General features: G+C 37.9%; 1 protein-coding gene across 2 annotated transcripts in view; it reads right to left on the bottom strand.

Annotated features, from left to right (window-relative positions):
• LOC124637383 (trifunctional purine biosynthetic protein adenosine-3) overlaps window positions 1-23,704 on the bottom strand; it is a 26,875-nt gene extending 3,171 nt beyond the window's left edge. Inside the window, exons 1-21 of one of the 2 annotated variants that reach the window (XM_047173805.1) lie at window positions 23,318-23,700; window positions 18,335-18,582; window positions 16,327-16,507; window positions 14,648-14,861; window positions 10,458-10,588; window positions 9,973-10,096; window positions 9,449-9,671; window positions 7,965-8,181; window positions 7,282-7,480; window positions 6,684-6,891; window positions 5,935-6,182; window positions 5,368-5,517; window positions 4,829-4,997; window positions 4,510-4,594; window positions 3,979-4,225; window positions 3,442-3,557; window positions 2,960-3,095; window positions 2,276-2,454; window positions 1,736-1,846; window positions 1,121-1,264; window positions 530-691 (exon numbers count right to left, since the gene is read on the bottom strand). In XM_047173805.1, coding sequence (XP_047029761.1) covers window positions 530-691; window positions 1,121-1,264; window positions 1,736-1,846; window positions 2,276-2,454; window positions 2,960-3,095; window positions 3,442-3,557; window positions 3,979-4,225; window positions 4,510-4,594; window positions 4,829-4,997; window positions 5,368-5,517; window positions 5,935-6,182; window positions 6,684-6,891; window positions 7,282-7,480; window positions 7,965-8,181; window positions 9,449-9,671; window positions 9,973-10,096; window positions 10,458-10,588; window positions 14,648-14,861; window positions 16,327-16,507; window positions 18,335-18,582; window positions 23,318-23,488 — 3,663 coding nt within the window. In that variant the 5' untranslated portion in view covers window positions 23,489-23,700. Of the gene's footprint in view, window positions 1-529; window positions 692-1,120; window positions 1,265-1,735; window positions 1,847-2,275; window positions 2,455-2,959; window positions 3,096-3,441; window positions 3,558-3,978; window positions 4,226-4,509; window positions 4,595-4,828; window positions 4,998-5,367; window positions 5,518-5,934; window positions 6,183-6,683; window positions 6,892-7,281; window positions 7,481-7,964; window positions 8,182-8,836; window positions 9,039-9,448; window positions 9,672-9,972; window positions 10,097-10,457; window positions 10,589-14,647; window positions 14,862-16,326; window positions 16,508-18,334; window positions 18,583-23,317 lie in introns of those variants that run through there. The other variant, XM_047173806.1, reaches the window with a different exon arrangement.

Raw genomic sequence — 23,704 nt, 5'->3', positions numbered from 1 at the left:
TGTTAGTAAATAAAAACTTAAAACTATGTTAGTAGCACTTCACTTATGCACTAAGTCACTGTGCGGTCCTGTGGCACTTGTCCGCGGAAGCGACGGAACACCATGTCCTGTGGCCAGAAGTTTTCGTCCAAGACGAGGTGCAAGAAACACGTCGGCACTCGCACCACGAACGCCTTGAAGTTGGCAAAGTGTAGCCAACTTCTAGTGGGTAAAGAACCAACCTCTCGAGTATGAGGGTGTGGGTTCGATTCCAGGTCAGGCAAGTACCAATGCAACTTTTCTAAGTTTTTATGTACTTTCTAAGTAATCTTAGACACCAATGACTGATAAAAAGGTGAAGGAAAACATCTTGAGGAAACCTGGACTAAAAAGTCTGAAATCACCAACCCGCATTGAGCAAGGGTGGTGATCAACGCTCAATCCTTCTCCTTGTGAGAGGAGGCCTGTGCCCAGCAGTGGGACGATAAAAAAAAAAAGGCTGTAACAGTAACAGTATAATGATGAAAAGGCTAGGCCGATGGTTACTCACCAGGGAAGGTACTCCAGCCTTCTGAGCTCGTTGTAAGGCATAAGCATCCTTCTTGTTGGAGATGACGAGGTTGATGTCCGCACACATACACTGCGCTGCCTCCCGGGTTGTGTCTAATAGGGCTTGTAGGTTGCTGCCGTTGCCTGATACTAGTACTGCCACCTGTTAAATAAAAAATAATAATTAATCGATTTGTTTTGATGTCCTCCAGGCCGATATATCGGCCACCGGCGACCAGCCCGCTGGGCAGGGCATTTATACGAGCATTTGAGCAGACACAAGTGCACTCTCTACTTCTTCACCCTATGCGCCCGATGGGACAATCCAACACCACCGGAGAGAGATCACAAGCAAGACCGACATTAACGTACTCTCCGATGCACGGGTATATCAATCACCAACTTCGAGACAGCAGGCTACTTTTTGAAAGTTTTTAAAACCCATAAAACAATGTCGGCTCGAACCGCGAATGAAACTCGAGACCCGGAGACAGCAGTCGCGATATGCGACTACTAGATCAACAAGGCAGTTAGGTCAATTATATCTTCTGTGTAGCTGTAAAATGGTATACAATTCAGGACATCAATGTACCTTCTTCTTGGGCAGCAGCGGCATCCGCCTGGTGAAGTCCATGGCGGAGGCGAAGTTGTCGACGACGACGCGCTGTCCGGCGACGGGCCGCTTCTGTATGCTGCCGATCACCATCGCGCCGAACGCGCGGGTCGTGTTCATCACCTGGGAAAATATAAATTAAGTAAATATAAATTAATTAAGAAGCTTTTTCGAAAAATTGCATCTAGGAGATTCTGGCAAAACCCTAAAAAGTTCATATCTTTGAATGAAAAGACGTGTTTTCTTGCCCACACCGCCCTTTTTCGACAAAAATCTAGCAAAGTCTAGCAAAACCTTAAAGAGGTCATAATTTTGAATAAAAGGACGCGTTTTCACGCCCGTCGAACAAAAAACTTTCAACTTCAATGTGGGATATTCAACGGTGCAAAAAATAACAAATTCATACATTTTGCGGCCACTGTTTATTTATTTTCGACGTTCATCCAAAGCACTCAATATAAATATTATTTTACTTATATATACGACAAGATTGGTGAACCGCTGGCATTTTGGAGGCTGTCTTTGAAATTTTTTCCATGTCAAAAAAGTTCATATTCAACCTTAATTTAATTAAATAATTTAGTTAGAACTTACCTCAGCCTGATCTTCAGGTGACACAACGAGCACCATGCCGATACCGCAGTTGAATGTTCTCAACATCTCCTCGTCTTGTACTGAACCAGCGTCCGCAATCCATGAGAACACCTGAAAAGAAATACAATGTTAGTTTATATGCGAGACATCGTGAGTGTAAGTTTATTTCTAGCTAAGCTAGCTTAAGTTAAAATAACATTTAACGGGTTTTCCGGACGGAGCCCTATGCCCCTACAGGGTTTGCATTTGTGTAATAGCTAGAACACAGTCATTGTATAAATATTCTTTAGATAAACTAAAAAATAGTTTGCAAGAAAATTACAGCCATAACAGCACTTCAAGCCGGTAGATTTTTTGAAAATAAAACTTAGAAATATGGTGTTTAGGAAGATTTCTAACATAGCTGGCAATACGCGGGAGATCAGACAAGCAGTTGTTCCATTTAGTTCACTGCTCACTGGAACCTAGCTGTATACATTTTGCTAGACTAGAAAACCTCAACATAACAGAGAAAAAACTACATAAATAAATTTCACTTACAGGGTGTACATGCCACCAGTGAGCATTAAGCCTGGCTCTCACAGCATCAGGTATAACTCTTGGGATGTTCTCCAACAGGCCGCCACCGGTAATGTGGGCCACTGCTTTCACCCGACCGCTGCGAAGTGCTGGTAACACGGACTTCACGTAGATGCGAGTCGGTTTTATTAGTTCTTCGCCTGGTGGGGAAAATGTTGAAGATTATTTATCGATAAATCAGATAGCGCATCTTGGACATGACTAACATTACCCGTTTTGTCGCTAACGTTCGTTGCCGGCAGTTGCCCATACATCGTGATAGGTGATCGCCATGTCTTATTCGCGGAAATAGTGTCTACGAATGGCAAGGGTCTTTCAGTCAAGACATAGGTAATTACGAGACTCATAGTTGTGCCATTTCATAATAAAATTCCACTGTATTGCTAAATATTTATTTTATGATTAATATTTATTTATTTTATTTACATACGCGGTTCACACCTAGATTGTTGATAAGACAGTCAGAAGCCATAAGCATGTACAAGATTGACGCTACTGAATCGACAAGAATTAATCAAGACCAACCATCTCAAAAGTGATAATTCTATTTTCTTAACCAACCGAATCCATATTATAAAACAATCGATAATTTCATTAGAATACATAACTATATGAACAATCGTGAAAGAAGTATAATATACTAACCAAGAGTCAGTCCCTCTTTGCTAAAAGGTGCTCTGTCTTTGAGCGTTAGGCCTGTCTTCTTCATCAGCTTGTGTATGAGGCTGAAGCCGTTGCTGTGGACGCCGTTGGAAGGTAGACCGATGATTATGTCGCCAACCTATTGAAACACAAATAGATTTAATTTTTTTGTAAACTTAACGAAAGCGTTCTGGAGTGCGTAGACAAGTTAAAAAAAAGATTTTTGTAGTATATTCAGCACGTTACTATTTTTGAGAAATGATGACTAGGTTATCGCTGATTGTTTTTATTTATTTCACAATACTCCTAAGTTCTGTATTTTACGTTCTCATCCGTAAAACTAATATTTCACAACAAGGTGAAGGGTGGGCGTAAAAGATGGCTCCCAAAGGGCTGTCTTTTGTATATTTTTGACGATCAAAAAGTACTGTTTGCCATGTTTGAATAAATGATTTTAGACAAAAAATACTAAATGGTGAACTTACCGCGATATCATTGATCTTGGGCAGTATATGTGATCGTTCGACAACACCGAGCGCGAAGCCCGCGATGTCGTACACGCCCGGCTCGTACATACCCGGCATCTCTGCCGTCTCACCACCTGTGAACAATATAATATAATTAAACTACCTATGTATAAAAATAAAGTTGCATTTTATTACATTCATCACTCAGTATATTTTTTTACATTCATGGCGTTTACAAGCCGTTGCAAAAAAAAGACTGAATCTGGTCCAAACATAGTTCGAATTAGTTCGAATAAGATATTCGACGCAGATAAGAATTGCTTATTAACGCCCGAGTCGAGAGGCAGATTAGTCGTATTTCTGAATTATAATTTAGCAGACTACACAAAACGGAAACTATATTGCGCTAACTCAACTAAAACAAAATAACCAGAAAGTCGGAGTATATTAGGGCTAGAATAATTTTATGTACTTTTACTTATTACATGATAATTTCAAAAAACTTTATTTTAAAAACTATCTTAAATGACAGAAAAAAATTAACAAAAAACACACCAATCAAAGCAGCAGAACTCTGCCTACACCCCTCAGCGACGCCGGACACCACGTTCCTGGCCACGTTGACGTCCAGCGAGCCGCACGCGAAGTAGTCCAGGAACGTCAGCGGAGCCGCGCCGTTGCACAGGATGTCGTTCACGCACATGGCCACCAGGTCTATGCCTATTGTGCCGTGCTGGTTGATCTTTTGAGCTATTTTCAATTTTGTGCCTACTCCGTCGGCGGCTAGGACTAGCACCGGGTCCTGTGGAGAAAAGGAATTTTTGATTAGTGTTATTTTTTGGGATAATTTTTCGTGACTGGTAGTTATTTTATTTTCTGCAAAATATTATATCAATTGCAAGATTGAACTATGTAGAAGTTTAAAGTGGTCTTGCATAAAACAATAATGTAATAAATTGGCAAATATACTTTTATTTGTAACTGGGTTGTAGAAACCAGATAGGCAGTCGATCTATGTAAAAATAGTTGGGAAAAGGATAGGCTATATAGTAATATCTAATATAATCTTCTTAATAGTGATTGTACCTTGTATTCCTGTTCAACAGCTTTGAGTTGGAAGCAGCCACCGAAACCGCCAAGACCACCGAGCACTCCTGAACGTGATGTAGACCTACAGACAAAAAACCAAGGAATAGTATATAAAATGAGAAGAAGTATATGTTTAGGAGCGTAATTGTTCTGATTTGAGCATGTCCTTAACGGGCGTTAAAAATATTCTATCGGCCGTAAGTCGATCTAAATTGAAGAAATCGTTAGATCTTATCACAATATATGTGTTAGCACGAGACTATAAAATTTTCTGCAAAACTTCCTACTATTTTCACCACGATATAACAATACTCACCTAGCCAAAGGCTTGATTAATGACACGAGAGAGTCGCCGGCTTCAATATCCACGCCACTGTCTTTGTAAGACAGCGACTTCTGAGGGGAAGTCCGGTCTCCGGTCACGTAGGGCGATGTTAGGGGATGCATCGCTTCTTTGAAGTTTTCTACTACCACTTGGTGACCTCCTGAGAAAAAATAGGATATACATACAGTGTTAAAGACATAGATTTCTAGAGGAACGCTTCACTATCATTACTTAGTTAATGCTACTAAAGAAAACATTGCCTTAGTTAAAAAATGTTTTGAGTAAGTGTATAGTTTGGAATGCTATGTAGATTAAATTCACAAACAATGCTTCAATGCGGCGACCAAGTACCAAGATATCGAATTAATTATGGCGAATATTCATCGCTGCAGGCGTTAATTTAAGAAGCATATAAAATATACATGAGGAGCTAGACTCCTAAGGACTTTTAAACTCAACAGTTTGCAACTTTTATTTCATCCAATTTACCATGGAAATGATTGTTAGATGCAAAATTAGCTATTCCTTACCTTCCTTCCCAATCTGCTCCACAGCACCCACAATAGCAATCTCTCCATCGACCAGCTCCAGCAGTTCCTTCACACAGACGGGGTCTACGATCACCACCATGCCCACACCGCAGTTGAAGGTACGGAGCATCTCGAAGTCTGATACTACACCTGTAATGTGGATTTTATTGTTAGGCAGATAAGGTTAAATTTAGAGTGATGGGGACGGTTGAGTTATGACGTATTAACCCTGAACAAAAAAGAAAACCTCCTTTAAAGTGAACCCTGGTTTCAACAGCCCCAGTTGAATGTAAGAATATTTTCTGATACTACATAACACCTGGGTAAATTAACTTTATGTTAATAGTAATGAGGTCGAATTTAGATTGTAGATATCTGTAAAAAACACTATACTAAATCCATAGTTGAAGAGATACATATTACACCTGGGGAAATGCACTTTATAGTAATGGTGATGGAGTCGAATATAAACACGTTTTTATTTTTATAAAATCTGAGTTTGGTTGCAAATTTAAATATTTTATTTAATGAATTGAAACATGCATTTTTTAAACATTTAGAACTTACCCTTAGCCTGCAACCATCCGAACACCGGCTTAATATTGAACTTAGTAGCATCCATTCTAACTCTTATCCCCGGTGGCAGTATTCTAGGAATGTTCTCCAGTAGACCACCGCCAGTGATATGGGCTAGGCCTTTGATTAACTGCTTCTTGATGGCCGGGAGTAAGGCATGGACGTAGATACCGGTGGGGGCGAGGAATTCTTCTCCGTAGCTCTTGTTTGTGGTGCTGAAGGCTGCTGGGTCCTGGTATCTGTGGGATGAGGAAGAATTGTTTTTATTTGTGAATTTATTTGGCTTCTCTATCTTAAAAAAGTCAAAAGGATTTGTTTTTAAGGAATTGTGTGCCAAAATATGCTTATAAACCACCATCATTCATTGTAAAATGTTAATTTAAAAAGACTTGCTTTTCGACTAAACTTTAAGGTATATAATGAGAAAGGCTTCTAAGGTCTTTTAGTCAATTGAAATTCGTGAGCTGGTGAATGGTTGATGTTGGTGTGTAGACTCGAATTGCAACTCTCTCTTTTTATGAGTTCAATAATAATTACGTTGTTAAAAATAGATAGTTTGGAAAGTCTTGAATCCAATGTCATGTGTACCTGTGTCCAGTCTCCAACATGATCTTCTGCACCAAGCTGTACCCGTTACTATGTACGCCAGTAGACGGTAGTGCCAGCACTATGTCTCCCGCCCTGTTCTCCTTGGAACGACATAGAAGCTTCTAGAACTATCATAGAAGACTATATCTCACCTGTGACCAGTCTCCAACATGATCTTCTGCACCAAACTGTAACCGTTGCTATGTACGCCAGTAGACGGCAGTGCCAGCACTATGTCTCCAGCCCTGATCTCCTTAGAACGAGGCAGCTGCTTCAAATTGTCCACGACTCCGACTGCGAAGCCCGCGAGGTCGTATTTGCCGATCTCGTACATTGAAGGCATTTCTGCTGTTTCACCACCTGTTGAGGGAGAAAGGATATGTTAGAATATGGAAGTATAAAGGTGGGTGTTACGATAGGAGTGAGAAAAGACCAATGGGCACCATTTTGTTTGAATACTATACCCACTTTTTTAACATGGTTCAGCAATGGTGAAAACTTCGTCATATCAATGCTTTTGAAGGGTAGAAGCCAGTAAGTCTGACAACCAGTCTTGTCTAAGAGTATTGGGTTTCCCGGGTAATTGGGTTGAGGAGGTTGGATTGCCTGTGTAACTGGGTCGAGGAGGTCAGAGTCACACCTTGTAAAGCACTGGTATTTATCTACACCAGGTTAGGCTGGAAGCCGACTAGAACATAGTTGGGACCGTTAATTTCGCTCTTTTGCAGTCAAGTCATAACCCCTACTTACCCAACAGTGCACAGCCAGACATGATGCAAGCGTCAGCGATCCCCCTGACGATGGTGGTGGCGACGTCCACCTGCAGGCGGCCGCATGCCATGTAGTCCAGGAACGCGAAGGGCTCAGCTCCAGCACACAGGATGTCGTTCACACACATGGCCACCAGGTCCTGGCCTAACGTGTCGTATTTGTGCATAAGTTCTGCGATCTGGAATAAAGATTAAGTTGTTTAGCAATTTACCATAAAGTTTACACTTAATGGAGAGGTAGAGGTAGACCGAGGAAAAGCTAAATTGATTGCCTGAAAGAGGACATGAAGCAGAAGGGAATGGCTGTAAGTATCAAATCTGACAGAGAGGTATGGAAGAAAAATACATATTGCCCCAACCCCAAATGACTTGGGAACAGGACAGGAAGAAGAAGAAGAAGACAGATAAAGTACACAAAAAACTTAGTTCCCCGCCTGGGGTACATAACCGCCAATTGAAACCGGAGTGCACTTCCCAATTCAACTTCATCTATTACTACTAGCTTCTATTACTTCAACTTAGTCCCAACGCCATCAGTCCCCTGCACTAGCACGGGGTCCTTCAGACTGGGGTCCATGGCGGACAGTTGCAACAATCCTATGTAGCATCTGCACCCTCCCAACACTTCCCAATTTAACCTCATCTACGTATTAACCACCTTACCTTCAACTTAGTCCCAACGCCATCAGTCCCCTGCACTAACACGGGGTCCTTTAGACTGGGGTCCATGGCGGACAGTTGGAACAGTCCACTGTAGCAGCCGAGTCTGCCCAGCACTCCGCGGCGATGTGTGGCGGTGGCGATAGGTTCGATTTCACGAACGAGGGTAGCTGCCGCGTCTATGTCGACTCCACTTTGAAGGTATGATAGGCCGTTGATCCTGAGGAGTTTGTGACGTGTTAATATTTTTTTAGTTGGGGTTTGGTAACCTAACCTAATTTATTTGCAGTAGGTTGTATGATACATGTGTGAACGTTATTAAAAAAATAGATCATATTTGTGCCTCCATGTTGTGCTCAATGTGTTTGATTTGAAATGACCTCCTATTTTATTTTATTCAGTTGATGTTAGTGTATGATTTAAAGAGATTAAAATGTTTATTTTTTTCTTGTCAGTATACAAGATTAGGTACCGTCTGCACAATACTTTTCCCATAAGTCACTTTTTTTCAGGGGTATCCTTGCAATGTTTTCAGAGTACTTGATTCAAATATTAAAATTTTGTAGTTAAATTCTCATGAAAGGTACATGGGACTTTGAAATGATTCAACCCTCAATTGAAGCCTGCATTCACGATTGATGACAAATGTTTTAAAATCTTTCGTCAGTCCCATGCTCAGTATCAAAAAATTGTGAGTAAAAGAACAAGTTGTATTACTCTGTGAATATATAATTCTAGTCGAATCTATTTCCTAGTATCCAAAACAGTGGAAATTCAACAGACAGGGGATTTATTTCTCTACCAAGCTATATGTTCTGTATGAAATATAACCCCAACATGCGATGCTTACAAAGGATGAGAAAATAAACAATCAATTTGCGAAAGACAAGTTTATTGTAAAAAAAATACAAAACAATAATGAGATTCTTCGTAAATGATTCTTACCCTCAATATCCCACAATAAATGCAAGCTAAGAAATGCAACAAACAGTTCCAATTAGAATTAGGAATGTTTTAAATTATTTATATATTCGGGAATGCAATTAAATGACGCGCTCTTTGTCGGAGGCATACATGCTGAAACAAAATACATTGCATTTTTATGTATTTCTTTGAAAATATTGTTTAAATGTGTTTATGTCATGCAAATGTGCAACTATCGAGATAAAATAATGTTTGTGCAAATTAAGTATGATTACTTACGCCACGTGTTAATATGAAAGAGTAAATAGAACAAAAAGGGCAACACCATTTGAATGTAAGCAGCCAAAAACTTTTTTAAATTTAATAATTTTAGTTTAATTTGAAAACATAATTAAAAAAACATCTGCTCCAGCTGAAGTTTTACTTCACGTAATGCAAAGTAGATATAATAATGTTTTTTATAATAATGTTTTGTCCATTAGCTAATCGCAAACCACTCAAAATCACCATGTACTATGTACCTAATTTCACACATAATAATCAAATATCAATATCCAACATACTTGGTAAAAGCCCGATGCGCGATATCCTTCCTATAATGTGCTCCGGGGAAGTCCACCAGCGCCGCCCCCGCCGTGGCCGCCGCCGCCGCCGCCCGCAGGGAAGCTGCGCGGGCACACAGCAGCAGCACCCGGCCGCCCCACGTCACCAGCGAGCCGTTGGCGCCGCGAGCCACGCCGCTGTGGAACACCACCATGCCTGGCGTTGACTGCACTTGGGTTAAACCTGGAAAGGTCAAGGTCATTTTTGTTACACAGTTTTTATATGTCGATTATTTGAATAAATGTTACTTTTGTATTAGGATTTGATTCTCAAGGGTCTGAGGTCAACGTCTGCAGCAGAAGGTCGAGGTCATTTTACACGCCTATTTATTAAAAAGAAATCACACAAGGAAACAGGAGTCAAAATTCGTCTACGATCAAAAACTGACTGACTGAAATTGGAAAATGACAAAGTATCATAAATGAAAGGTCAAAAATATGGTAATTCATCCTTCCAATATATGTATAAGGACAAATCAACTTACCACTGATAACACAACCCTTAGTGGATGTCTCAGGATATCCTTTGGAAGCGATGACAACACCGACAGAGGACAACTTGGTGTTCCATGTCACTTGGATCTGCTTCAGAGTGCCTTCCACACATGCCTAGAAATCAAATAATGTGTCAAAATAAGAGCCATATTATATATTATTAAGTTGACAAACAAAAAGAAAAAGACTGCTCTGGTTATGGAAGTCTTCAAAAGAACTAAGTAAGGCATGTCCCTCCCACCGTCTCTTTGATGGAAAGAAGCGATAAGGTATCTTTTGGAAATATTAGATTTCAGTAATGAACATTCAGAGAACAGAAAATGATAATGTAATAAGTCCTAGCGAAAAAACTTTGTACAGCTTTTATCTCTGAAACCCTGTCTTTTCGTTCAGGTTCATCTCTGGCTAGGGCTAATAGGCAAAAGGCTGATAATGATTTTACAGGTAAATCAGTTTTTAACGTTTACAAACGTACCTTCATAACTTTGTACAAGTCTGTCTCTAGCAATGTCATGAGGACCTGTGTCTCCGGGTCGCCGAAGCGACAGTTGAACTCCAGAGTCATCGGTCCAGACTTGGTCACCATCATACCGGCGTATAGGACACCTAGAAATTAGGAGATTTTTTTTTTTGAGGTTTTGTCGCTGATAAACTGACTGTCGGAACATGGAAGAATGGTGCTTTATAATTTGTCGCCAGGATTCAAGCTCAGAAAACACACTCTGCAAGATTTTTGCATCTAAAAGCATCTTTGGCGTTTCATTGCAACATTTTTCTTGATACTTGAAAACAACGACATATTCCTTTGAACCTCAAGATTTGCTAAAACATCTTACAACTTATTTTTATATGTTATATCTGACCCTTATCTCCTAATCTTTCTACAGAATGTTACTCCATTTTGGTGATAAACAAGCAGAAACATGTGCATAATTTAGAACATCCAAAATGCATTCCCTCTCATCACAAATCCACATGTTACATCAAACCAAAAGAATGTTCTGACGAAATGAAAAAATCAAGACATTTATCTTTAATTTCAGTTTGACTTATAACATAAAAAATTAAGCATTTCATGATGTAACGCCTTCACAAACGTAACACTGAATCTCATTCCACATTCCAATTAAAAAAACATTGTCTTATTACAATTTATCTATAACGGAACGCCTTGGCAACTGCAAAACAGGCAAACAAACAAACGCAATACTAAAAAACAATTGCCATCGCCCATTTTGCCAATTAAAAAGCGACCTTATACTGATAAAAATAAAGTGTATTATCCTATAGTGTTAATTTAGATGAAATCGTGTTATTCAGTGTTTATCTAGTGTTAATTGTGCGTCTGTGGTTGGTATAAACAATGATGGGGTCAAATGCCATTGACATACGTAATACGGTGTGTGACGTAAAATTGATCAGTTTAAAAGCATCTGTTTGCTCGATTCGATGATAAACTTATTGAAGTTATTTCGTGTTTTTTCAGCAAATTGGTGTTTGTTGTGGCTTTTAATGTAATTGGTAAAAAATATAGTCATTGCACGTAATTACATCATAAAGTTTGGAAGTAGATAATATAGTCAGGCATATATGGCATCCTATATAGGTCAGATTTGACCTGCATTTGATTCTTATATGCAACTAAACATTATGAGAAGTTTTAGATGATTAGAAGATGGCTGAATACAGTCTACGTTGAAACTGCTCTCATTTTCCATGCCTTTCCAAGAATGAAATAAAAACCTCAGGCCAGTTTGCTATGACCAATTAGATACATTTTTGTTAAGATTTAGTGCAATTAATTAGTTTATCTGTATCACAAACGTTGATAAATTAAGCTTACGTATATAGATATGAACAATGTTTATTTCATAGTAACCATAATCTAAGCCATTGTATCGGTTCTTCTATAATTACACAATTATCTACAGCGGCGGCCCTAGCCATTGCGAGGCTACGTGCGGCAGGTCTATGCGAGGCCCTTTGTCCTATGTGAAAAGTATGTATTGCGAGAGTAAGCTGGTGTTTTGATTTACCTAAACGTCATGTTTGAGTAGAAATGGTCAAGTTACACAAATTAATAAAATTTTATTTTTACTACAGTTTATATTTAAAGAATCACAAAATTAACAAATATTAAAATGATCTGATGCTTGCGACTTTTCTTAAGACTAAAATCTTTAATTAAAGCAGAATAATCGAATGAATGAGCAACGTCATTTTCAATCGAAAGATTAGCAAGGGCTGAAAGTCGATCTTGTGTCATCGAATTCCTTAAACATGTTTTAATAATTTTAAGCCTCGAAAAACTGCTTTTTCGATATTATTATTTTATTATTCGAATTCTCAAAACTATTTCGGTAGTGGGATAAATTTCAGTTAAATTATTTTCTAATATATATTTCAGCACCGAGATAATATTCAGCTCTTCGTATAACTGATTCAGGGCCGTCTCTAGCTCATGTAGCGCCCGGGTGCGATCACGACCGTGCAATCACATTCATACGGAAACTATGAGTTATTTTCTTGTAAATAAAAGGACTTAAAAGCGGCGCTACCTTCTAGGTTCGGCTAAAAAAGGATGAAAAAAATAAAACAAGTGGAAAGTAAAGCACCCGCGAGCATAGCGAGCCCAAAATTTTTTGAGATTTGGGTCACCAAAGCACCTAAACTTGTATAATAAAGGTGCAAGGTGAAGTCGCGAGCGTAGCGAGCGCGAAAATTTTTGAGTTTTGGGACATAAAATTTCTCTAATCAATTTATAAGGAAAGGTACTGTCAAGTGCACAGCCGCGAGCGTAACGAGCGCGAATTTTTTTAAATTGTTTGTTTAAGGACTCTCAAATTAAACTCGGAATTAAGCAAAAATAAAAAAAACCGTGACTGGATTGAGAGCCAGTTGTGGGTTGTAGCGCGAGGCCACCCCAAGCGCGAGGCCCTGTGCGAGGGCACAGTTCGCACACCCCTAGGGCCGCCACTGATTATCTATTGTGACCTTTTATTCGTAATAGTTTCCTTGTTAACGATGATGCAAGTACCTATGTCTTAGTGTCTTTCATCTATAAAGCTGAAGAGATTTTCATATCTTTGGACTAACTTCCTGTGAAAACCACTCCACGCACCCGGCTAAAAGTAGACTATAGCCTTCCTAGATAAATTTGCTATCTGAAACTGATGGAATTTTCAAGTCCTGAGATTAGAGCGTTAAAAAACAATTCTTAAGCTTAATAATAATAGCATGCCTAGATAAGATCCGACAGTTAACGCTATGAATTACAATGAGCATTAACTCCGTCCAACAAGCAGATATAACAGAGTTTCAATAGATTCTAGTTATCCATACTAAGGAATCTATATAAGAACGTCAAGATTAGATAGAGATTAGAATTATGCGGCAGCTTAAAGCATTTCCTTTCTCTCGTGGACTATGGTCTAAGACCACCCCAAATTAAAACCCTATGTCCCAGGATTAAGTTCCAAAATAGACTGCCACCACTTTTTTAAGGCGGATAACCTATGACTTACATAAAACATAGGAATTTTCCAATGATACGCTTGTTGTTATTAAATAAAATAGGTACTGCTTATTGAGAAATTCGTGTGTAAAAGATCTCATTGGATTGATGATAAGGCATTCGTAATGACGTTATCAAAAGTAATTATAAACGTCTACAGACGTGTGCAATATTTAAAATATTTACAAATGTAAGTTGAATTGCACGCGAAAAGGAGGTGTCCCTTTATCTATATCGATCACCCCAAAATACTAGATCGGAACTTAACTTTAACTCTTACTTAAAAGTTTTCTACAGCAAGTTTCGTAAGCGTGTCAGTGAAAAAAAGTATATTTGAAGAGCAGTTAAAATTGACTGACGTTTAATTTTATCAAAATGTCTTACTTATTTAAACAAATTAGTTACCCTTGTCATAATTTCAAAACTTGAATAATATTTTGCTGCAATATTCAGTTGAGCAGATCAGATACGCAGTCGTCTTATGTAAAGCATTGGTATTCAGCTGCAAACATTAGACTGGAAACCATCCCCACTATGTTTTGAAAAGCCTATAAGAATTAATGATGCTGCTCTAAGAATAAACTATACCGTGTTACAACAGTCAGAAGCCAGTTTTTCTTACTGCCACGCGGTACATCGGCATAGTTTATAAAACATAGATAACGAACTCTAGATGCCAGAGTGCATCATGTCTTGCACTAATGCGGTTAGAACCGGTTCTTATCTGGCCAATACATAATAGAACTTTTGTCGGCCGATCACTCATGGATTAGTTTCTCGCCATGTTAAATAGGGACGTATGTAAAAGCTGCATCGTCCTGTTTATGACTGTCTATCTTTTCTTATGTAGAGGAAACCCAATCATCTAGTCGTATCCGGATAAAATAAAGCCTATATGACCCAGGGATAGTGTATTTTCTCAATAGTGAAATAACTTTTCAATAGGTTCAGTAGTTTCGAAGTCTTTGCCTTTGTAAAGGCTTCGAAATCAAAGCATCCAAAGAAGTTATTTTTCTGCCAATTAAATTGTGCCCAAGCCACGGTTTTTAAAGACCCAAGTTTGCACTCATGACTTATTGTAGCATTTTTGCTCATATCCTTCTTTTTATCATACAAAACTTATTTATTATCAAGTCCTCAAACCAACTCACCAACATATTTAATTCCCTCAGCCTTCAGCCCATCGACCGCCCTTTGCAAGACCTGTTCCTTTACATCCAGGAGCTGGTCTGGGGTGATAAGAGGACATGGGCAGTAAGCTCCCATTCCTCCAGTGTTGGGGCCCGTGTCGCCGTCACCAACCCGCTTGTGGTCTTGAGCTGGGGGCATCATGGAGACCGTTTCGCCGTCTGTGAAGGCCAGCACCTGGAAGGAGTGAAAATTTAGTGTGGTGGGGAATTCAGTGTTTGATTAAAACTTCAATTTGATGATGATAATACACCTAGTAAGGTAAATATTATAGTTAAAAAGCTAGGCAAATTTTTTTGGCAGAACATGAGTTACGCCATCTTATCATCATATTTTTCCTAAAATTTTAAAGAGAAATCTGTAAGTCTAGGCTTTCACGCTAAAATTACTGAAACTATTTAAATAAAATTTGGTACACAAATGGTCTAAAGCCTGAGAAAGGAGAAAAGCTGCTATTTATTCGAACACGGGTGGAACCACGTGGAACAGCTAGTTCTTCATATATTGTACTTTTGAGAATAATCAGCTAGGGTAGGTATGTGCTGTGTGTTTTGCATCTTGTTTGCCTGAGAATTCGAATCGGCAGCTATTAGAAAGTTAAAGTAGCTCATTCAAATTAAAAGAAGTAAAATGCTCAATAATTATTTTATCTGCTTAATGCAGTGTCACGTGCAAACTCGTGAGACTAATGTAATCATCAGAAATTATATAATCAACAATGAAAACAATGTCTTCTAAACATCTCAATATTCATACTATGACCTTTAAAATATCGAATGACAAACAACTTTATTATTTCTCAAAGGTTTATCAATAAATACTGACTAATTACAATTGGCGCTGAAATCATTCCTTATCGGAACCCCAATGGGTGTTTAAAAAAATATGTGATGACTTGACCCCTGATATCATCTGTGTTGGCGTTCTCAGATACGTTAATGTTTCTGGATAAACAACTATTGTAATGTACGGGTCAAACTTGGTGCTTTTTGAGGCTTATAAAGAAAAAGTTTCGTGTCCACATTATACCATAACGAGAGGGGTCATTTTTGGAAAGTTTTTAGTGTTCCAATTATTACTTCCATAGTAAGACGGGGTGCTTTTCATTTCTATGTTGTACGTTGATGTCATTTTTTTTATTTTCCTGTATATAATTACAGTTTGGAAGCCACAAGTGCATATTAAATGCACATTAAGTAATTTACATTTATCAATATAAGTAAATACCTATAGTTATGCAAAGATTAATAGTATTCGAAGGAGGTGTGGGAACTGTGTCTACGTGCGTCTATACACGCAACAACACTTTTCTCAGATAATTGAACGTCGACCTTTCTTTACGCATCTACAAGAATACACATATACCTACATCTGTCACATTTCGATCAAAGTGCAGACTTATTTTGATTAATTTTAATTATAAACTACCCGCGGCTCCACCTTTTTCCTGCAAAAAGTACCTTATGTCCTTTCTTACACCGACTGTCTCTGTACCCTTCTACGAATCGGTATAGAAGTTTTTGCGCAACAGACAGACACACTAACATTCGCAATTATAACATTAGTAAGGATGTGCTTTTTTTATTTCCTAAAATTTTGGATGATAAAATATACTAAATAATAAACACATAAAAATACTAACCGAAACCTCATCACCCTCGAGCAGCTCTTCAATAACGACAGTCTGTCCAGCTGAACCATACTTGGCATCAGTAAGGATCTCGTCAACAGCTTGGCAAGCCTCCTCCTTGGTAGCGGCCACCACCACGCCCTTGCCTGCGGCGAGGCCTGATGCTTTCACTACTAAGGCTGGGTAGGGAGCACTGTTGAGGAAAAAAAGTAGAGTTAATTAAAATTCAAAATGTAAATCAGCAATTTTTTAACTTAAAAACAATATAAGGACATCCCCCAAAACACCTATAGGTAATCTGCACTATTTCCTAGGTGTCATTGTCAGGAAGAAATGACGCAACAAACTCCCAGCAGTAGATTCTATCATCAATTCTTTTGTGTGCAATTAGAAAGTGTAAAAAGGATTTTGTGTTACGAGATAGGAATAAGTATACAAGCTGTTGATTTGCATCCGTGCCATATTCAAGGAGGTAATTATGCTAATGATTCTCGACCCAAATCAATAAAAAAATTGGTACGTAGTTTTTTTTCTTTATTTTTTTTTCGGAATTCCGTAAATGTCATCTAGCCTTGTTTAAACTTGGCGCGTGTGTTACTGGCGTTAAAACTGTGCTGCACCCTCACGCAAACGCAAACACAAGGCATACGCAACGATCACTCATAAATTTCATTCATAAAATTAAATTACTTCGGAAATACCACGACATTACAATGACAAAAAAGCAGTGCATATTAGTTATTTCCCATCTACTGTAATTTCAATCGATTATTTACGTATTTTATGTCCTCCTCCTGAAGTATGGCACAAATGCAAATCAACACGTTGTATAAGAGGAAGTATGAAAGTGGCATGGAACGAGAAGCTACATGGAAACCAGCTGTCATGATATGGGCATGTTATGTTACCGAGGAATGCGGTATTACAGGCATCTTCGGCATATCCTAGTGCCATCATCTAGACTCAACAACCCTGATATTGACGTCACACATACATACACACATTAATGTCCAAAGGCTATTCTATTTACAGCCAATCTTTTTATAATGAGAGTATTATCTTTCTTCTCATTACCACAAGTGGGCCAATGTCAGAAGTTATTTTTATGTTGTTTGTATAATTTATTTGCATTGCACATCCTTGATTTAATGTCCTTTGACTTAATTAAGTTTATCTTCGTTTTGAATTCACCAGAAACATTTTATCGCGCCTGAGAGCATCGACACGACTATGAGCCTTGAACTGTCGTACTATCATTTATGTAACTGTCTATGTCGAAAAGGGATATGGATTTGTAGAATTCTTCTTAGTAAATATCAAGATTATCACTCTGATTTAGTTCTTCAGTTTTCTCCAAGAAGATACTTTGCTAAAGCATTTGTAACCTATACTTACGAGGTAGCCTATGAACTATAAACGCGGACACTATTACCAGAGAAAACTAGACATATCCAATTTCCCTATCACCTCATTATCGTCAATGTACTCTTATTATAAACATAAGATTACCGCAAGTTACTCTTTGCGCAGCTAAGTAGCGCTGGACAGCCGATAGTCACAGGTTAGCTACAATTAATCTCAATTACATAAGCATGTAGTATGCTTTTATCGAAAGTTATTGAGTTAGTATTATAAAACATAGTGCGGAATAGAGATTGTGAAAGGGGGCTCGTGTGTAAACAATAAACAAGTTATAAGTTCCGGGACGCATAAGAAGATATAACATCTTAAACACTTTCTTGATTTTTGGACAATTTGATATCCATCCATCACAGCCCCTAGGTTGTCCGTCTTCGGACGTAGGCCTCCTCCAAATCTTTCCATTTCTGCCTACTTCTTGATATACAGGAGAAATAATAAAGAAGTATTCAAGGACCACATTGTAGAGGCGTCCAGAGTTTTCGATGACAATAACTGTCTTTGGTGGTAATATCCATCTAGAAAATCACCTTACCTACTGCAAACCAAAGCCCTCGCCTGCATCCAACTAAAAAAAAAAACATAAAAACAAAAGACTTACGTATTAATAAACTCCTTAGCGGCAACAGCATCGGTGAAGGACTTATGCCTCGCGGTAGGGATCTGGTACTTGTTCATGAAGGTCTTGGACCAGTCCTTGTCGGCCTCTATCCTGGCACCAGCCTTGGTGGGGCCGAAGCACTTGATGCCGAAGGGAGCGAGGTTGTCCACGATGCCATTGGCTAGGGGATCCTCGGGGCCAATCACTACGTAGTCTATTTCGTTGTCTTTGCACCATTTTGCTATGGCCTGTAATAGAAATGTTTGGGTAAAGTAAAAAACAAAATATATTGAGAAGAAAAATTGGAAGGGGCTTTCATCTACAAATATAGGACCTAGAGAGCAGTTTTTGAAGTTGAAGTTCATTTATAGTTGAAACTTGATGAACATTTTGAATACTTCTTAATTATAATGAGATAAGAACTGAACATTCCGAAAACTGACTATTCAGATGTTTCAACGTCCGACATGTTTTGTCTCTGCATATTCTGATTATCAATATCAATTAAGTCCCACGCTATTGTTGCCACCCACAGTCTCCCGACTACGTCACCTGCTTACCCCTCAGATCTGTCATAGATACATATTACGCTAAACGCAGCATTTCGAGTGACAAGTGAACTTGGTCCGGCAAGTGCTGAACTTCAAGATAAAGATACCTTCGGGTTATCGCGCATACACGAGCGTCTATTAAAATCTATAAACAGTTGTTTTTGATCGAGGGTACCTATGTATGCGTCGCGTGTACTCACTTGATTTGACGACTCGTTTTATATGTGAGCTATTTAGGTATCTGTGTTGGTCAACGAGGAATATTCTCGGTCCCTCCAGTTAGGTCAGAAGCAATTTAAATTGATTTTATACCTACTAGAATTTAAATGCAAGTGCAAGTTGCATTATCAGGTCAACCTTCAAATCAAAAGTGAATTGAGTACAAACATCTTCATATTGCTGCTGCATCACTTTCCATCGCACTAAATAATGAACGACAGAAGTGTCTAACAAGTTTCTCAAACATAACGATGAATGTGAAAGTATCCCAAAGTTTACGGAATTGCATCAGTAAAAGTTAAAATATGCTTCATGATTCGATTCATTATCGAGGACCTAGACAGCCAAAACAAATGGCAGTGAAAACAGTAGCGATTAAAAATGGTGTAAGACCAAGTTCAAAATTGGAATTCCAAACAAATGAACGCTAGGGCAAGAGTCAAGAGTCAGCTTAGCAACGAAGAAGAAGATTAGGTACATGTGACACTAGTTAAAGATAGCAGATCAACGCACAAACAATGTAGGATGATGAAATGTTTAGCTCTAGCAATACTACAATGTCTGCTGTAATACTAATTACATAAGGGCCAGACCCCTGGCAGTTGTTTTCACGCCTGTTGAAATAATTCCTACGCGTTGATAACTGAAGAAATGAAAAACATATCGTAGCTGTTATCGGCTCGCGCAATTCGCAAGACTCCTATGTCAGTAGAGTACTATTGTCGGTTTAAGTTATAGCACAGATTATATAATAGTTACTACGTAACAGATAAATCACTCCATACAAAAAAGTCTATACCTACTGTTATAAGCACCTACAAGTTCCCCAACTACCTACAAATTCCTAGCTGCGTTATAAAATGAACCTTAAAAGCTCGAGCGCTTGATTGTTATTCCAATGCGATAGTGCACAGTTCAGTGACCGCAACCGTGCCGTGGCCGTGCTTAGGGTTGCTTCTTACAATTTATTAATATTTAAGTAGGAAAACAAAGTTACACTTATTTTAAGATAGCCTTTTTTAAAACTGAATTTTTAAATAAAAAGTAATATCAAGAATATTTTTCTTTAGTTAACTATTGTATTGCCTACTAAAATGGAGTATGTGTACATATTACTAAATATTACCTAATACGTAAGCATAGGTAAGTACTGAAGTAAAGCTTTCGTCAAAATCAAAGGCGGTTTCCAACTATTTTTCGAGCACAAGTGTCATACCCCATATGGTACAACGAGTCGAGTGTTGATACATACCTAAAATTGGTTTCTGCGTAGCGACACGCGTAATGTTCCGAGTCGTCATTAAGTTGGACCAGAACTACCTTACTTACACTCGAGTTGTGTTTTGAGCTACAAAACTCACAATACAGTTCATATAACTAAGTAGGTATTTAAAGTAAAATAAGTACCTAATGATCTCTGTTGTTAAAATCATAAAGTAGATAAGTATTAATTAATTTAAAAAAAATAGAATTACTAGATAAGTTCATAAATATAAAATGTTTCTAAATCTTACAATAGTTGCATATAAACCAACACAACTCAAAATAATCCATGAGTTTGTTAGGTAGCTTAAAAAACCTAATAAAAACCAACAGCATAACATGCCACGAAATAAAAATAATAATATTGGAACGCGCGCGGCGCGTGTGACTGTTGAAAGCCCTGTGCCGCGTGGGGCTACCGGTAACCCAGCGAGCGGTAGGCATTTATCGCGCGCAAGTACGTCAAGTGACAGAGGCCTGGTTATAGGCAATATTGCATGTCTGTCCAATTAAAATAATCATAACATGAGATAATGTTCGGTCAGTTTTACGACCCATACATCTTGAGAATCGATCGTTCGTGTTCAGCCTACTGGAAGCATGTTTGTGGGGAGTCTGGCCAACTTGGGTCTTGGATTCTGTATTATCCCTTATGCTTTAATTATTACAAAATTTAGACTTTATTAAGCCTGTGTCAATTGGCATAACGAAAGAAGAACTACGCCGTGAGCAACTCCCGAAAAGGGTTTCGTTATGTTCCTAACAGATGTTTACGAAACATTGTGAAGGGCATCGTCAGTTTGGATGACCTACATCGCTAAACGAGACTCCGTCAAATTATAATAGGCTGAAATTGCCTGTTGCTACTGAATGCCAAGTCCTAAATATCAAAGTCTCAAAAAATAATGAAGACATAGCTCGAATTATTAGGATTTTGGACAAATATGCCTTGGTATATAAGTAAGAGGATTCCATGTCCGTAAGGCCGATAATGAACGATAAGCTTCAAAAGTTATAGTTGTACGTCAAATTATTTGCGAAGCATTTTCTACTGCTATGCCATCAGTCATAAGCATGCAAATAACATACACAACTTGAAAGTCTGGATGAAGTTGAAGAACATCTTACTTAATAAGAAGATTCTAGATAAGGGGTCAACTTTTCGGCACTCCAATATCATTACGTCTGAACAACTTTATCCGTCTATAAATATCGCAAACATCATCTCCCGTCATACTTATCACCGTAGGTACATATCCCGGTAACTAACCAAACGACAGTTACCGCGTGATAAAAACTCAATTAAAAGCACATTTCGTACAACTGTGACTATAATCTAAGGTCATCGACTTTATATCTATGTTAGATACTGATAGTTTAGCGAAGGTTAGGGAGCATGAACACTTTTCTTATACTTTTTATTTGCTTTGTAACTTGTAGGAATGCTTTCACACTTGCTGTTTGACCTTAGCACCTAATTGTTTGTTACTAGGGGAGATTAGGCACCCGTTTTTGTTACCTACTAAACTTGTTTTATTAATTTCCTAATGGGTTAGGGTTAATGATTTTAATGGTACATATTTTAGTGACTACCATTATTTTTGCAGTTCGCACATGAGTCAATTTTATTTTTGTTTACATGAAGATTTTTACTTTCTATTATAATCAAACTTTACTTCAACGTAAAAAATATATTGGGATTGTTTGTCCTATCAGATCAGCTACGAACACTTATCGTAAATAAATCGTTAAACTCACAAACTTTGAACTTGTTTGTGCTTTACTTAATTTTTTTCTGTACAGTTTTTAAAAAAAAAATTGAGACAAGATTGGTATTGTACATTTTAGTAGCTATAGCAATAATGATGTAAAAACCGAGTATATTTCACTCGCAAACATAATAATTTAGTAATTTGCGTATTTTTATCCAGATTTATATCATCAGTGTCTATTGCACCACACTGGAAATTGAACAAACATGTTTATGAAGTGCATAATTAAATCCATGGGCATTATACTTTTATTGAGACAAAAACATTATGAAAACTCCAACTTATTTTTTAAATTTTCATTAAGTTGATAGTGAAACTAGACTGAATTTCCACTTTGAAGAGGTAGGAAACAGTTAATTGGAATTAATCATAGATTTGCATGTAATCTCTAGAAGTAAAAATATTTTATTCCTTGGTATGTAATTTTATTCGTTGGTATGCTTATTTCTTGACATAAAAAAAATTCTTACGCTGTTGAAAAGCTACTCTATTTCTGGTGAACATAGACTATTTTTTAAGCGGGTATGAGCAGTAGCTCAGAAAACGGCTAGTTTTAGTAATCAATAAGGGAGGTCCATGTTCAGCTGTGTTTATCCTAGGGAGATGACAGTTACAATTCCAAAATGGCATCTCTAATAGAAATTAATAACATCATCTGTGATGACTAAATGACATAGTTTTAATTAATAGAACATGGAAAACTCTGTGGGAACAAAACTAGTCAAAGATAAACAAAATAAAATAGTTATTAAACTTTCAATAACTTACTGATAAGCAAGCTAACGATAACAAAGTATTTTTCTTTAAAATAAATCAATTAAGACATGCTCTAATTAACAAAGAACAATCAAGTGATTATATTTTGGATGAGAAACTACTTAATGATGGATTAAAGTAATTAATAGACATTAGCATTAGAGGTAGAATTAAATATTTAACTTTTAAGTAAATCATGTTAATTTACTCCTAAAATGACCCACTGATCGTTAAGTCTAAATAACCGTGATAATATCATTAAATAATTAATTATTTTGTTTTTTAATACATTAAATAAATACTTTGACTTTGAAACAGATCAAAACTTCATCCTTCTCTCTGGGATGGTATCAAGTTACATTTATTATAACATACACATGCACGAAAAAGTATTGAACCAACTTTTCTAATAAGAAACTTACGGGATAATCTTTAATGTTGAGATCGACGCATTCCACTTTGCTGGTTGTGGCGATGCCGACGCTGCCGGGCGCCGCATACACTTGAGCCACAAACGGGGAGTCAGCCAGCTTCCAGCATAACGCATGTTCCCGACCACCGCCGCCGATCACCAAAACTTTACCACCGGACATCCTACCTTGTTTACTAAAACTTAGCCTAAACGTCACGTGTCCAAATTACAAAAAACGAACGCAACTTCCAGCCAACATTGACCAGTAAACGCTGGAGCTGATTCAAGTTTACTGTTTAAAACTGAGACGCAGTTATGTTTAATTAACGAAATTCATTTATTTTATTATGAACCGCCGTCTCTGACACGCGCAAACTTTTAAATGAATGACGATTGT

Source organism: Helicoverpa zea, chromosome 16, assembly GCF_022581195.2.
Source record: "Helicoverpa zea isolate HzStark_Cry1AcR chromosome 16, ilHelZeax1.1, whole genome shotgun sequence".
NCBI lineage: Eukaryota > Metazoa > Arthropoda > Insecta > Lepidoptera > Noctuidae > Helicoverpa > Helicoverpa zea.
Note: the sequence above shows the minus strand (reverse complement) of the source record. Positions and strands in the feature narration are given on the sequence as shown.